This window comes from Phoxinus phoxinus (assembly GCF_949152265.1).
Source record: "Phoxinus phoxinus genome assembly, chromosome: 1".
Taxonomy (NCBI): Eukaryota; Metazoa; Chordata; class Actinopteri; order Cypriniformes; family Leuciscidae; genus Phoxinus; species Phoxinus phoxinus.
In genome coordinates this window covers 39,413,198-39,427,705 of record NC_136876.1, presented here as the reverse complement: position 1 = coordinate 39,427,705, position 14,508 = coordinate 39,413,198, and the positions used below count along the sequence as shown (strand labels likewise).

At 37.3% G+C, this 14,508-nt stretch overlaps 3 protein-coding genes across 13 annotated transcripts in view; 1 reads left to right on the top strand and 2 right to left on the bottom strand.

Annotated features, from left to right (window-relative positions):
* Positions 1-3,088, bottom strand: part of arhgap17b (Rho GTPase activating protein 17b) — a 43,641-nt gene extending 40,553 nt beyond the window's left edge. For 5 of the 11 annotated variants that reach the window (XR_013797431.1, XR_013797432.1, XM_079611069.1 and 2 more), the window contains exon 1: positions 2,739-3,087. Coding sequence is in view for 8 of the 11 variants with exons in the window: in XM_079611069.1 (XP_079467195.1) it covers positions 2,739-2,791 (53 nt within the window). In the remaining 3 variants the exon portion in view is untranslated. Of the gene's footprint in view, positions 1-2,738 lie in introns of all 11 variants that reach the window. The other 6 variants (XR_013797430.1, XM_079611071.1, XM_079611068.1 and 3 more) reach the window with 4 other exon arrangements.
* Positions 3,089-5,949: 2,861 nt separating this feature from the next.
* On the top strand, positions 5,950-10,079 carry aqp8b (aquaporin 8b). Its single transcript, XM_079611225.1, has 6 exons — positions 5,950-6,261; positions 6,787-6,913; positions 6,992-7,206; positions 7,280-7,414; positions 7,523-8,870; positions 9,044-10,079. Exons 1-5 carry the CDS (start codon positions 6,005-6,007, stop codon positions 7,563-7,565), a joined length of 777 nt encoding a protein of 258 aa, XP_079467351.1. The 5' UTR covers positions 5,950-6,004; the 3' UTR covers positions 7,566-8,870; positions 9,044-10,079.
* Positions 9,083-13,069, bottom strand: cbx8a (chromobox homolog 8a (Pc class homolog, Drosophila)). Its single transcript, XM_079611207.1, has 5 exons — positions 12,683-13,069; positions 12,483-12,526; positions 12,019-12,084; positions 11,862-11,928; positions 9,083-11,696 (listed from the first exon to the last, which is right to left on the bottom strand). The coding sequence occupies exons 1-5, from the start codon at positions 12,749-12,751 to the stop codon at positions 10,923-10,925; spliced, it is 1,020 nt and encodes a 339-aa protein (XP_079467333.1). The 5' UTR covers positions 12,752-13,069; the 3' UTR covers positions 9,083-10,922.
* Between the last annotated feature and the right edge of the window lie 1,439 nt (positions 13,070-14,508).

Sequence of the window (14,508 nt, the reverse complement as noted above, 5' to 3'; positions counted from 1 at the left end):
GCACGGTTGGCTAACAGAATGTGTGTAGTGACGTCGCAGCCCATAATTGGTCACTTGTCTGTTGCCTAGCTGCCAGTTACTCCATACATGGCCAAGCTCACTATTTGAGCGATGTAAACACAAATTAATAATAAAATTAAAATAAATATCTGATCGTCCTACATAGCGCGGTCACTACTTACATCTCATATCGTCTATAAACTCTTGTGGTACTAAGTCAACGACTGACACAATTTGTATTACATTCAAAAGAGCTCTGTTATCAGCCCCACAGTGGAAAATGAAACCATATCCGTACTGGCTGGACCGGATCGGCACAGAAACGGAGCGGTTAAAGCAGGGCTGTGCAGTTTCTGGAATTTCTTCGCTGTATTCTCGCTTTTTGCTCGCAGGTTTCTCTATAGAGCTCCCCCTACAGCTCCGGAATAGATATTTGACAACACTGTCGAAAAACTCGTTGGCGACTCTCAGAGGCTAGTAGATCAATGACATCAAAGCAGACGGGACATTCTTTACAACGGCTTCTTCATTCGTGTTCGAACAGCGTGAGGGAGCGCAATAATGACAGAATTTTAGCAGATTTTTTTGCCGTAAAGCAATTCGTTACATCGCGAGACCTGATATCACGCGATACTTCCTGGCGCTGCGGCCGGCGACCCAAAGTTGCAAGGGTGGATTTTCCACTCACAGGCGATATTCGGTATTATATTACCGAAAAAAGTAATATAACCATTCCAATGACTCCGAAGCTGTTCAGATAAGGTTCACCTTTAAGCAAAGACAACGGTTTGGCCCATCGGTGGAAAAGCTAACATGGTTACCATATTTTCCGGACTATAAGTCACACTTTTTTTTCATAGTTTGGCTGGTCCTGCGACTTATAGTCAGGTGCGACTTATATATCAACATTAATTCATACTGACTGAGATGAACCAAGAGAAAACATTACCGTCTACAGCCGCGAGGGGGCGCTCTAGTTGGCGGAGTTGTTCAGAAGCGACAATGAGGAAGAATTCAATGTATTCAGTGTTGTGGAATGAGATCGTGGGAGCTTGGTGAACTTGCTTACTGGTAACTTGCTTGTTATGTTAATTTAGCCTATTCAGCCTCCCAGGTACAGTATCTGTTCTTTATGCTATTGTGTAGTTGAATAACTTACCTTTCCAGATTAAATGTCTGTTGGTCTTGGATTTTGTGAAATAAATTTCTAAATAAATGCGACTTATAGTCCAGTGCGACTTATATGTGTTTTTTTCCTCTTCATGACGCATTTTTTGACTGCTGCGACTTATACACGGGTTTCTGTGCAACGTCATTACATAGATGCGCGCGCATCTAAGAGGCATAAAGCAACAGTCTTTATGGCTATATTTTTTCAGAAGCAGAGATGACGCGGAGCTGTTGTGCTGTAAACTAACCTAAATGCATAGGGTATGTCAGGTTTTATGATTCGCAAACTTAGTTGGACAATTTCATACTAGTCAACTAACTAACGTTTTACATAATTAATATGCAAATGAAACACGAGCAAACAGATCCAACTCTGAAATTGCAGTTTATTATTGAGTCAACAAGAATTTACAAACAATGCGAAATCTACGTTAATTTTGCCTCTTGGATGCGCGCGCATCCGGTATTGTTTGTATACAAGAAACCTGTGTATACTCCGGAACAATTTATAGTCCGGAAAATAAGGTATCAGCTGATATTTAATTATATTTAGCCTAATTTGATTAAGAGCACTCATTTCAAACTACTCTTTGATATTAGATTCAAAAATTAAATGTTAATGTAAAGTCGGCATGAAATGGAAGTTCCCCTATTGTGAAGTTTATCGTCAAACGGCTTCTCAAACAAGAACAAATGTAGGGCGGGGCTTGATTTGGTCCTGGAGAATTGATTGGATGTTTGTGGTTTGCTATTGGTTGATTTTGTGTGAGTGACAGGTTGATCCCGCCCTCACGCCAGTAAACACATTATCAGAGGAGAGATAGAGGGAGGGGAAGTTATTTTGACTAAAGGTTAAAAAATAAATAATGGCATGCACGGATACTGCTATATTCCATAAATAAACAACTGTCAATTTTGATTTCATGGTGACTTTAAGAGCGAATGACTATAATAATGGTCCCAACCTGTACCACAGGTTATTATTTTGAAATTGACAAAGAAAATGAACAAAGTGTGCGAAAAATAGCCTAGTATTTTTATATTGTCCATCGAATGAAAATAATTATCTGTTAGTTTTTCAATATAATGGTGCATCCCTAATTGCTGAATGAGCAAAATCACAGTAGCCTACTAATTTACAGTAGCTACATTAGCCTAATAAACTGTCCCTTAATAACTGCTACAGAGGAATACAGAATTATCCAAACGCCGATATGAAGTTAATGCAATGCATGCATTATTTCAGTCAAATAGAGGTTTGCTGATCCCAATAGAGATATGCCCCTAAAAAACAGAAGCCCAAAATGTCTCAGTCTCAGTTCTGCAATGTAGGCTACTGTACATGGGAGACAATCCACACTTAATGCCACATAATGTCAAACTGTCAAATCAATGGAAAATAAAATGTATGAACAAACAGCATGTGTAGTCTAGTTTATAACTTTGACCACATCAGACCTTCCTTTTGCTCTGTGCACGCGCATACAGTGACACTCCCAACTTTAGTGTGCATTTTTACACAAACCAGAGTAGAAATATTCAAAATAATCCGTATATAACACACTAACCTCCAAACAGTCTGGTTGGCGAGCTGTTTCATGCGGTTGAACTGCTTCTTCATCTTGATTCTTCTTCGTCCACCAACATATAAAACTTTGAGAAGTCGCTGTTTTATCAAACTGACGCCCGCACGCGCGACGCTCCCATTGCGCGCGCTCAACTGGATCCGAAGTTGAGAATTTGTGTCATTTACTGCTCGTATTCATTTATAACCCGTGCGTCAAGCGTGTTGCTTTCGTTTCTCATCCTATCAATTTCTGGTTTAGTCAGTGGGCTGCAGTAACACTGAGGAAATAGGAAGTGCAGGTCACTTCCCTATGTGGAGCACAGTGGGTTGTGACACATGACACCTTGACTGAACGAGTCTGATTAAACTGGATGGTTAAAACTCTGGTTCACATAACCAAATGATATTTATGTTATAGGCTAAGATTAATGATAACATGAGTTTGTTTATTGCACAGAAAAGTGTAATTGTAAAATGCAAATAATAGGCTAATTCACGCCCTTTAAAGACATGCTTTGTAATGAAGTCACATTATTTATTTGCCTCTGTAATAGCGCCATCCTCAGTCCAGAGCGGAATTGCTGATAAAGCTAATAAGTTTCACATTTGCAGTTGTTCTCATAAATCTACGTAGCACATGGTCAATATTAAATTTGGATTTATACGTACTAAAACCCCAATATTAAATCTTTAAAAGTTGAGACATTTTTAAATAATATTATTAACACCAATGGTGCAGATTGAGCATAACATCTAGAACTGGTTTAGAAAAAAGTGTATTTGTGTAAATAAATGGATCTCATAGTCCAATGCATGCCATTTTATTTTCTGTTGTTTGTGGTCCACATTCACTTTCAACTATTTACAGTTTGTTCTGTGTTCTGTTCAGGCCACAGAAACAAAGTATCATAATAATAGAATAATACATTTGGGTTGCACATCTGATAATTCACTTAATGAGGCTTATTTCAGGAAAATATCTCCCATAATAAATCCACTCAAACTAAAGGCACTCTCTCTTGTCAATACCCCCAACTTCTAATGTCTGTGTTGATTCTTGGAAAAAAATTATTTAAAGATGTCTTTAAAATATAGGCTATTATATGGATTTAGGCCCTGTCCCAAATGATATCCTAAAAACTCACGAGCGCTGCGTCCGAAATCCCACACTCTCTTGAGTATACTCTTAATAAGTAATTAGCTACTAACCGACTACTTACAGTCAAAAAAGTATGTTCTATGTGTGTAGTATGATGTTATAATTGTTCTACATTCGCCATGTTGTCATTATCATGTGACCTACCAGCGTCAGTCATTTCTTTTGTCACATACTGTTTTTCACCTACTTTATAGAAGGGAAGTATGCGATTTTGGATGCAGCCAGGATCTTCCTACGTGATATAATGTCGCTTTGACTGTTGGGTAGAAGTCTGCTGTGGTGCGGGCTCTGCAAAAGTGTGCATCGAGGGCGCATATCGACCGCAGAGCTTGTGTGCACCCTTCTGAAACCTTAAAATGACAAATGAGACACGGTAGGCGTGCAAAACTCAGGATGTGTCTCAATCAGCTGACTAGTTCAGTAGGTAATAAGGTAGTCGGCCATTTTAAGGGCTGTCTGAAAACCAGGGAGCATCGGTGCTGCTCACTATGGTTGCATCCAAAATCGCATACTTCCCTACTTGTATAGGCAAAAAACATTATGTGACAAAAGAAGTATGTCTGAATTCACAGTACTCATAAAAGAGTAGGCAAAAATAGCCCAGATGGCCCACTACTTCCAGTGAGATTCTGAAGTGTGCACGATGTACACTTTACTATCATGAGGCCTCAGGGTCACATGATAATGACAACATTGCGAATGTAGTAAATCCAGATTACAGTCATACTAGACACATTCATATAGGACAGACTTTTTTTTCATACGATTTCAGACACAGCCGAGGACTTCCTGATCACGCACATGAGACGGCCATTGTAAGTCCACAAGGCCGTAAGTGGTTGTTTCAACCCAAATTTGGGTCAAATATGGACAAACCCAGCTGTTAGGTTACATTTTTTAATTAAAAATGTTAACCCAACGGTTGGGTTCGTCCATATTTGACCCAGATTTGGGTTAAAACAACCCAGCATTTTTTAGAGTGTGAAGTATGCCATTTGGGCCGGAATCAAACACTATGGCTGCGACCGAAATCGCATACTCTCTTGAGTAGGTACTTATTTTGTAATTAAGTAATTACTTAATGACTAAAAAAAGTATGTTCTATATAGTCTGAATATAATCTGGACGTACTACATTCGCCATGTTATCATTATCATGTGACCAACCAGCGTCAGTTACGTCGCTTCACTGTCATTTATAAATCCTCTCCTGTGCTGAGGCCTCATGGGATAGTAAAGTGTACATCGTATTCACACCTGAGAATCTCACTGGAAGTAGTGGGCCATCCGGAGACTTGAGTAGGGCTACAGTGAATTCAGACATACTTTTGTCACATACTGTTTTTTGCACTATAGAAGAGAAGTATGCAATTTCGAATGCAACCAGTGAGCACCAATGCTCCCTGGTTTTTATTGTGCATTGTGGGACATTTTAGTGAGCAAATGTTTCAGTGCACTGGAATTAGTGGAAGTACTGATTAGACTTTTGTGTTGCTGAGTGGCCTTTAGCCTTTTCAGTGGATTTCATGAAAAAAAAATATATATATATATATATAGGCTATATACATATTCTTGCCACAATGAAATATGATCTATTAGTTTATGTTTTTACTCTTTGTTACAGAGTAAGCTTTGGATTTATTTTCCTAAAATAGTAGTAGTTACAATGTACGCATAGTGCTCAGACTTTTAGTTTCCACTATTTGGTTAACCTTCGACTTTTCATTTTTATTTTTGGTGGGAAAATACATTTCCATTAGTCCAAGTTAGTTCCAAGTTACTGTTTCAGGTAATTTTCTAAACTTGAGCTATCCTTGTAACCAGGACACAGGTTAAACTTTCTGCCGTTTAAATAGTTCCATACGTCCAAATTAGCTGAGTGCAGAAGCATGTTAAATTTTAATCTTCTTCAGTATTATTTTCTTTACCACTGGTCAGCATTTGGCATTTATTAGTAGTATTTTTTTCAATCATCAATTGCCCTCAAAGGTCATTGAGCAATTTAAAGCTAGCTCTCTGACACTCACATTTAAATGATGAGTAGACGGCCTCTAAGATGTTAGGACACAACTACTATCAGAGAGACATACGATACGTGCCCCGGAAAGAATGGCTGAAAACAAAGTGGAACTTCACAACATGGAGAAAGCTCTGATGGATAAGGTGGGACAACACACTGCGAGAGAGCAGAACCTATTTGAGCGTTTTTTTCAGCCGTGTGTAGCTGAGCTGGTGGGGACCACCTTCTTTGTGTTCATCGGATGTGTGTCTGTGATTGAAAGCGTGGAGGATGCCGGCAGACTCCAGCCTGCGCTGGCACATGGTCTCGCAGTGGCGGTGCTGATTGCATGTATGGCAGAGATCAGGTGAGAAGAAATATATTCATGGATCAACACAATCTCATGAAAGTGCGTATCTATACGACGAATGTTATTTCTCGTGCCATTTATACGCCAAAAATTGTTTTTGCGTGCATATGATACGCATTTTATGGCGTGTAATACGCGACCCCTAATCCCACCCATGGGTTTTCAGTGCGTAGCATATGCACGCAAAAAAAAAATAAAAAAATTCTTGGCGTATAAATGGTACGAAAAATAATATTCGTGGTATAGATATACGCACTAATGTGATATGTTATGAACATTTCATCCCTTCTCTTCATGTATAACATTCCAAATATATTTAACTATTACTAATATAAAAATCTATTACAAAACACATATAAATGATTAAAAATAGCCTACATAATTTACTAATTATATTTTTATATTAATAGTTTGCTCCAGCTGGTTCTGCCTGTAGCCTACTAAAAATGTCCTGGGAGTTGCTTTGGATAAAAAGCATCTGCTTATTGATGAATAATGCAATGATCTTTTCCCCTGACACAGTGGTTCTCATTTCAATCCGTCATTCACCATAGCCGTCTACCTCTGTGGAGGAATGGATCTGAAAATGGTGGCACCGTACCTGATCTCTCAGCTTAGCGGAGGTTTACTTGGTGCAGTCATGGCCATGGTGAGATACATGTGACATTAAGCCATCTTTGTATGCAACATTAAATTCACACTTCAATAGATTTGGATTTTTTTTTAGGGAATGACCTCAAATGAGAAATATGCCAAAGCTCAAGGTGCGGCGTTCACGGTTCTCAAGGCTGATGACCATATTGTGAAGGCATTGTTTGGAGAGATTGCCATGACGTGTCTAGTTGCCTTGGTGGTCTTACTGGGTGCAGTTAATGCCAAGAGCAAGAGTCCTTTGGTTCCATTTTTGGTGGGCTGCACAGTCATTATTAACGTGCTCGCGGGGTGAGTTCATTGATTATGTTATACATCATTTCCTGTGTGTGGCCTGGAGATTAACATCTTCTGTGGGCTTCAGGGGTGATGTTTCTGGTGCGTGTCTGAATCCTGCAAGAGTGTTTGGTCCTGCAGTGCTGAACAACTATTGGACTCACCACTGGATCTACTGGGTGGGACCCATTACTGGAGGCCTTATTGCTGCTGCATTAGTCAGGTGAGATTACGAAGCATTTCCTTGGAAAGAACTGAAATCCTCATTAACATCAGGTCCATTTTGACTGAATTAAGGGATTTTATTAAGCCACTTTTTTTTATCTTTCAGATTGTTGCTTGGAGACAACAATACCCGCCTACTGATGAAGTAACATTCAGTCATCTGTCAAACAGACCTTCAATTTTTATTTAGTTAAACAAGTTAAACAAAAGTTAAACAAAACCTCTTTTAAGAATGTAACTAATTTTTAATTCACATTTATTTACCAGATATAGGCCTAATTTGTAATTCCTGCTCTGAGAAATATGTGGAAAGGATGCTCAGGTATTAATATTGATAATTTTACATTTAGATTGGGAAATGTTAAAATTGAAAATGTTCATTCTAATATAATCAAATAAATTATATTCACACTTTAATTGACACGCTCTATTACTTTATGTTCATGCACATTATTCCTTATGCTTTTCTCCATGCTGAAATTAATCACTATAGCTAATTAAATAAAACTCTTCAACACAAATGTCTCTTACAGATTTCAAATATTTGGAGAGCTCAAAAGGTTCTTGCTTAAAACAAGTCCCATACATTTATAAAAACCTATTTACCAAAAGTGGTGGTACGTGTTTGAGCCTGTTAACATGGATTTAACACAGGTTATACATGAACACATTTTGGGAACCTTTCAAAGCACAATGTCAAAGGTGATGACCCTGCCATTTATGTCTGTCTGTTATTAGTTAGTTAGGTTAGTCATCAGCTGAGTAAATGAGTTGGACATGAGTAACACTTTAAGTTTCCTACAAAATAAAATAATGCATAACACATAGCCTGTGCACATTCAAAAATGATCAGTTTCAAAATATAAAGACCCTATTAACAACGTATACAAAATTATATACATAGGCTATATATTTTTTTCGAATATAAATATAGATTTATAATCTAAAAAGTCAGATTACATTAATCATATCTGAATAATAATAATATATATTGAATTTCACATTGAAAGCTATTTAATAAGTGTAAGAAGACGAGTGCGCGCACATGCGCTCTGCGGTCGCATAGGCCTAAGTCCATGAAATAACGTAGCCAACTACTCATAAACGTGGTCGAAAAAACAAAATACCGACATCTTAATATTAGCCTATTACCCTCCTGAAATTCTGATTTGGCCGAATATAGCGGTGGTTTTATTATTGATATTAGTTTATTATATGTATTATTATCTCGACAATAGAGGCGACAAAATAAGATGCGCTTAAAATGGCTGATTATCACTGTATAAGATGTTATGAAAAAGCAATTGGTGCAGGGGCCGTAAAGTGCAAAGATATTGTTACATTTAAAAGTTATTCATTGCAGTGGGGGAAAACTGCTTTTTTTCTTAAACAAACAAACAAACAAAACAAGTAGCCTACATGTTCATTTCAAAGCTCAAAACATTCGACTTATGGTGCGTTCACACCGGACGCGAATAGCGCGTCAGGCGCGAGTGATTTCAATGTTAAGTCAATGCAAAGACGCGTTACACGCGTTTTACGCGCGTAACGCGTCTTTGCATTGACTTAACATTGGAATCACTCGCGCCTGACGCGCTATTCGCGTCCGGTGTGAACGCACCATTAGGCCTATACTTTAACATGTATTCCAGCGTTATATTGAGTGTTGAATCCTCATGCCTCAGAAGCGTTTATTTTTTTGTTACATTTGAACCAATAAAACACAAAACACCGACAGTCCAAAATTAAACCAATGAAAATACACAGTAGGCCTACAAACACGGCGACATTTGACACATTGAACATCTGTGAGTCACTGTTATATCTTGAACATTTAATTCAGACGCAAAAATCACAATATACACGAGTTATTTAGAGGATTAATATATCTGCTATATCAAGTTCATTCATGGCGACATCTTGTGGCTTTTGGTGGACTGAATTTCCTCAACGAGCGCTTTATCGTTTCAATTTAAAGTGATTCCGCTAGCTAATTAATTAAATCCGTTTGTATTTTTTGTTGTTGTTGACATTATTGGAAATATAGGCCTACTGATCATATCGTTTGTTGCCAGACATTAAGCAGCAATCCATCATTAGGGCTATTTTAGAAATAATTTATTCAGATCTTTATAGCCTACAAATAAATCATAAGGTTAAATTGTGGTCATTGCTTTACAAATGTTTTTCTTTTCTTTTGTCAACGCGAGACTCGTGTGGCAGTGCGATGGCATTTTATTCTTAAAATTCCTAAAATAAAACAAATTAGTAGGCTATTATTTATGATATAAATTATAATCTAATAGAAAAAAGGCTGAAACGGAGTTTCAGAATAGGTCATGTGAACTTGCGACGAATGAACATGATACGTTTTGACCAGTCGCCAATTTATTTATTTTTATTCACTCCCTAAATTAAACAATGTTTATGTTTTTGAAAGTCGTTAAAAGCGCACGAGGCTCTCGGTAAGTATGATCTAATCATGTCGAAACAGGCCGAGTGCTGTTTAAGCTAGCCTATCATTTATCAGTTCACTATTTAAAAAGGTCTTTAGTCTTACACAGACTGTAATGGAAAAACCCGCTTTCCGTTTTTATAACAATATAGTTAAATTAATATAATGAAAGATAAAAACGGTCTTCACGGATTACTGTGCGCGATTTTTTTTTAAATCAATAATGGAAAAGGCTCCTAAATTACATTTTTATTTTGATCTCTGATGCACATTGTCGTCTCTGCAAAATGGCTGAACTAAACGTTAAACAAGTTTACATCATATAATTGTAATATATATAAATATATATATTTTTTATTTATTTCACCATTTAAGCAGGCTCCAAGCTTACTTGAGTACTTCAGCCATTTAGAAATGACTTGCACCAATCAAACAATCATTCGTTTCTGACGGGGCCTAAAAACAGCATTATAATGAAATATTAAGACCATATCAATTATATCTTCAACAGAAAAACGAAAAATAACGAAATACGAGTCTAAAGCCTAAATTATTGTGCCTTAAATATTTAGGCCTAAAATTAATTAATAATAATTATATATGTAGCTTATTTCCCTTTTCTCTTTTTAAATGGTGTGCTTTAATTTTTAGACCTTAAAATACATACAAAATCTAACCAGAAAATAATACCAAGTTCATAAAAGAGGGACTAAACGATGTGTCCCTTAAAAAGGTGCATTAAGTTGAAACGTTAATATGTGTTAACAGCATCTATGCCTACATTCATAATAAAGCTGAAGAAGGCAACCAAAAGAAGAAATCAACTGCTGTACGTTACATAAAATCTGGGAAATAGAAAAATAAGCTTCATTTTCATAGAAAATGCGAATGGAAATGTAGGCTAAAGATAGACTCTATATATATTTTTTTTGTTTTTGCATTAATATGTACATGATTTCAAGACTTTACATGTATAGACTACAAATGATATAGAAATGTAGGTCGTTTCTAGTTTGATTATACAATATTTCATACATACACTAAAATCACATCATCTGTTTTCTTTGAAGAAACCTTTGTCCGTTGAACTCTCTTTTATGGTTACAGTCAAGGAGTTACTTGTCACGTCAGTAACAACAATTTTCTCCATGTTCTTCAAACAAGGCAACCAGGACTGGTCCGTTTCATCTACAAAACTCAGAGACAGTTGCTCTCTGGTTTGATCGGTGGATCGAAATACATTGTTTTTGGGAGGATGCATCATCTTGGGTTGTTGGTTTATGGCACCACTTGAGCTTTCCTTCCGTCGATGTCCCAAAACACCAAGCCCAGCTTTTAGGATGGTGCCACCATGTGTAAATTTGACATCACTTGACCTGCTTCCCATCTGCTTCTGAACGAGGCTGGATTCTGCTGGGAACTTCTGGGTTAAGCGGATGACATCACAGTTAGAGGTCTCTCCTGATCTCTCGGTTTTGGACGGCCGATAAGATAACGGTTCATCTGCCTTTCTTTTAACGCCTTCATTGGATGAACCTCCAGCCGGACGCAACTTTGGCTTTGGTCCTCGCTTTTTTGGTGAGCTGGCAAAATCCAGCGGGCGGTGAACTGGCGTCAGTGGGTCTCTTTCAGGGTCTGGTGGATGCACACGAACACTTTCGCCTCTGTTGACGGTGCTCGGTGGGAAAATCGTTGGCACAACAGTCCGCAGTCCCTCACGGGCTCTGGGAGTCACAACCGGTTCTGCTACCGGGAACGACACCTGTATTCCTCTAGACATCTCTCGCCTAAACTCATAGTTTTTGCCTTTTTCTTTAGCTTTTGCCTATAAAAAAAATTCAAATGTAAAAAAAAAAAAAAAAAATGTATGCACAACATTTCAAAAATGTAAATAACATTAAAAAGTTATACACTTCATTAAACAGGAAGCCAAAAAAAAAGTGTTAAAGAAAATTTAGGGTGATGTAAAAAAAAAACTAAAAAAATTCACCTTCATTAAAAATGTTTCTGGTTTGGGTCCCCTCTTTTTTGGACCATACATCTCCCTTTCACGCTCTCTGAAATAAGAAAATAAGAAATCAGAGAAATGCTATTTAAAAACATTTAATTTGTCTACTGGAATTACAGAATTAACGAAAATAAATTACCTTTCTTCAAAAGCAGCGAAAAGACGCTCATCCAAAATATTCTCCTCTGGTTCCCAGGTGCTGTATCTGCACCAATAATTAAATGTTTAATATTAACGACCAAAAAACAATTCAAAGTGCATTCTTTTTTAAACATTTATTCCTAATCAACCAGTGCATTTTTTTTATCACTTCAGGAGATTTTTTTTTTTTTTTTTACTGTGCATGCATAATATTTCTTGATTCATATATAAACGTATAAATATATATCATGTTATTCGTGATTTCCCCAATATTAACCGTTTTAACCATCCAATAAAGCTTGCATCTTGACCGTTTCCCATCACTGGCCTTGTCAGCTAACGTTCTCATGAGCCCCGTTACACAGTCCGTGCTGCAGCCGTGCTAACGCTCAGCGAGCTCGGGGAGCCTGAAACCGCTCCCTCCGTTACAACAACTGCCGTTAACGTGTCATTACCACTCACTTTTGAGACCAGCCTTTCCATTTGACCAGATACTCCATCCGGCCCTGCGGGTAAAAGCACAGACACATTCAAATTAGCAAGCTAACGCTGCTAAGCTAACCTATCGTGTATAAAATGTCACTTCGGCGGACATAAACAAATAACCAGGCGCCTCTATAACAGAGCCGAAGCCCCGACGAGCAGACTGGTATGACACTTACTCTCCTTATGCGCCGTTTAATGATGGATTCGGCGGCGAAGACCCGCTCCCCGACGGCTGAGAGCTCCATGTTTACTTCAACCTCGCAGCTATTTTTCTCGCCTCAGCCTGAATAATCTTCGATAGCCCATAATACTCTATCCGAGGAGACGTCATCACGTTCTAAACTGTTACCATGGCACTGCAGGACGGCTCTGCTGTGTGAGTGGAGCAGCCGCTCGGGGAGGAGGAGTCATGTGATCGTGGAGCGAGCACGGATAAAATGTCATTTATGATTATGAGTGTTGTTTTGAAAGCAAACACGTCGTGTTTATTTCGTATACTAGTCTAGACTAACCCCAGTCAGGGCTTTTTTGATAAGTCCCCTATTAGTCGCATATTTACGCATATTTATTTAACAGAAAGGGCGTCTATATAGGCTACACGGCAGGTTTCTTGTTTGCGATGTCAAAACAGCAGGTGTTGCGAGTCTACATTGTTGAGTTTTATTTAGGCTATCTTTTTGTATTGATTTAATAGGACTGAAATCTGCACATGCGCACGCTCATTCTTCATTTTAAACGCACACGGATGAAACGCAAAAAGGCTCATCGAATCCGTGCTCCATATTCCCCGCCATGTCATGCCATCCCCTGTCAAATTACAGTAGAACAAACGTTTAAAAACAATACAAATAACGAAATAAAAAAATTGATTAAAATAGCTAAGTAAATGCATAACAGTTGTAGCCTAGTTATAAATCCATAGCGTGCTGCGCGCGGCGTATCGATATATAACCCGCGCGCTCCGAATCTGCAGGCAAGAAAATATATAGGTAATTGTGTCCATATATTCGGGTTGCTGGCATTGTAGCCTAATTTTGCTATAGGCTATTGTAAAAAAAAACACACACAAAAAAAACACAGGGCTCTCAGCCTTATTAAACGATTTTAAGATTTTAAAGATTATTTTAAAATCAATAATAGGCTAGCCTGGTTGGTATAAAGCTTGAATTTGGAAATTACAAACATGTCGCTTTCTTTCTTTCTAAAGAAATAATTAGAATTATTTTAAAACGATAAACTTGACTGGTTTGGACAAACAATAGCCAGTCGTTTAGGCTATCAAGCCATTTAAAAAAATCAGTCAATATGTTTTTCTTTATAAAAATATGAAATTATATTTTACACACATGTGACATTTTAAGCCAAATTGTGTTCAGTGTTAAAGTGGAAATGATCTGCGATCTGATCAACGGCAACTATAATCTTTTATTGATTTTAAAGATTCGTTCGATTTTTTTTCTGATTCTTTCGATGCAATGGATAATAAACTTGGAAAATTAGATTGTTTCCCGTTTTTTCTCCATGTTTTTATTTTTTATTTGTTTAAAATTAATCGGAAAAAACATCCTTACATAGGCTATTATTATTATTATTAGCCTGTTATAATTGTTTATTAGGCTACGCATAGCCTAGGCCCAAGAAATCACACAATCAATGTGATTTTTAAAAAACGACTTTTTATCGAAAAAAACTAAAATATTCTATTATTCGTTAATGACAATAATTACAAGAATTGTTCTAAATTCAGGCTAAAAGAGAGACAATGTGTCAAATGAAATTTAATGGTAAATTAGCACGTTTACCGTCTTTAAACAGTGATACAAGCATTCAGATTAATAATAACATTATTATTAATTTTATTATAATAATAGGCCTAGCCTATTATAATAATCCATAATAACATTCAAATAGCTAACTGGATTTCATCATAAAATATAACACGAAAAATAAACAACGAAACTGAATAGCTAAATTAAAGCGTTAATTGCTTGCGTTGTGGTTA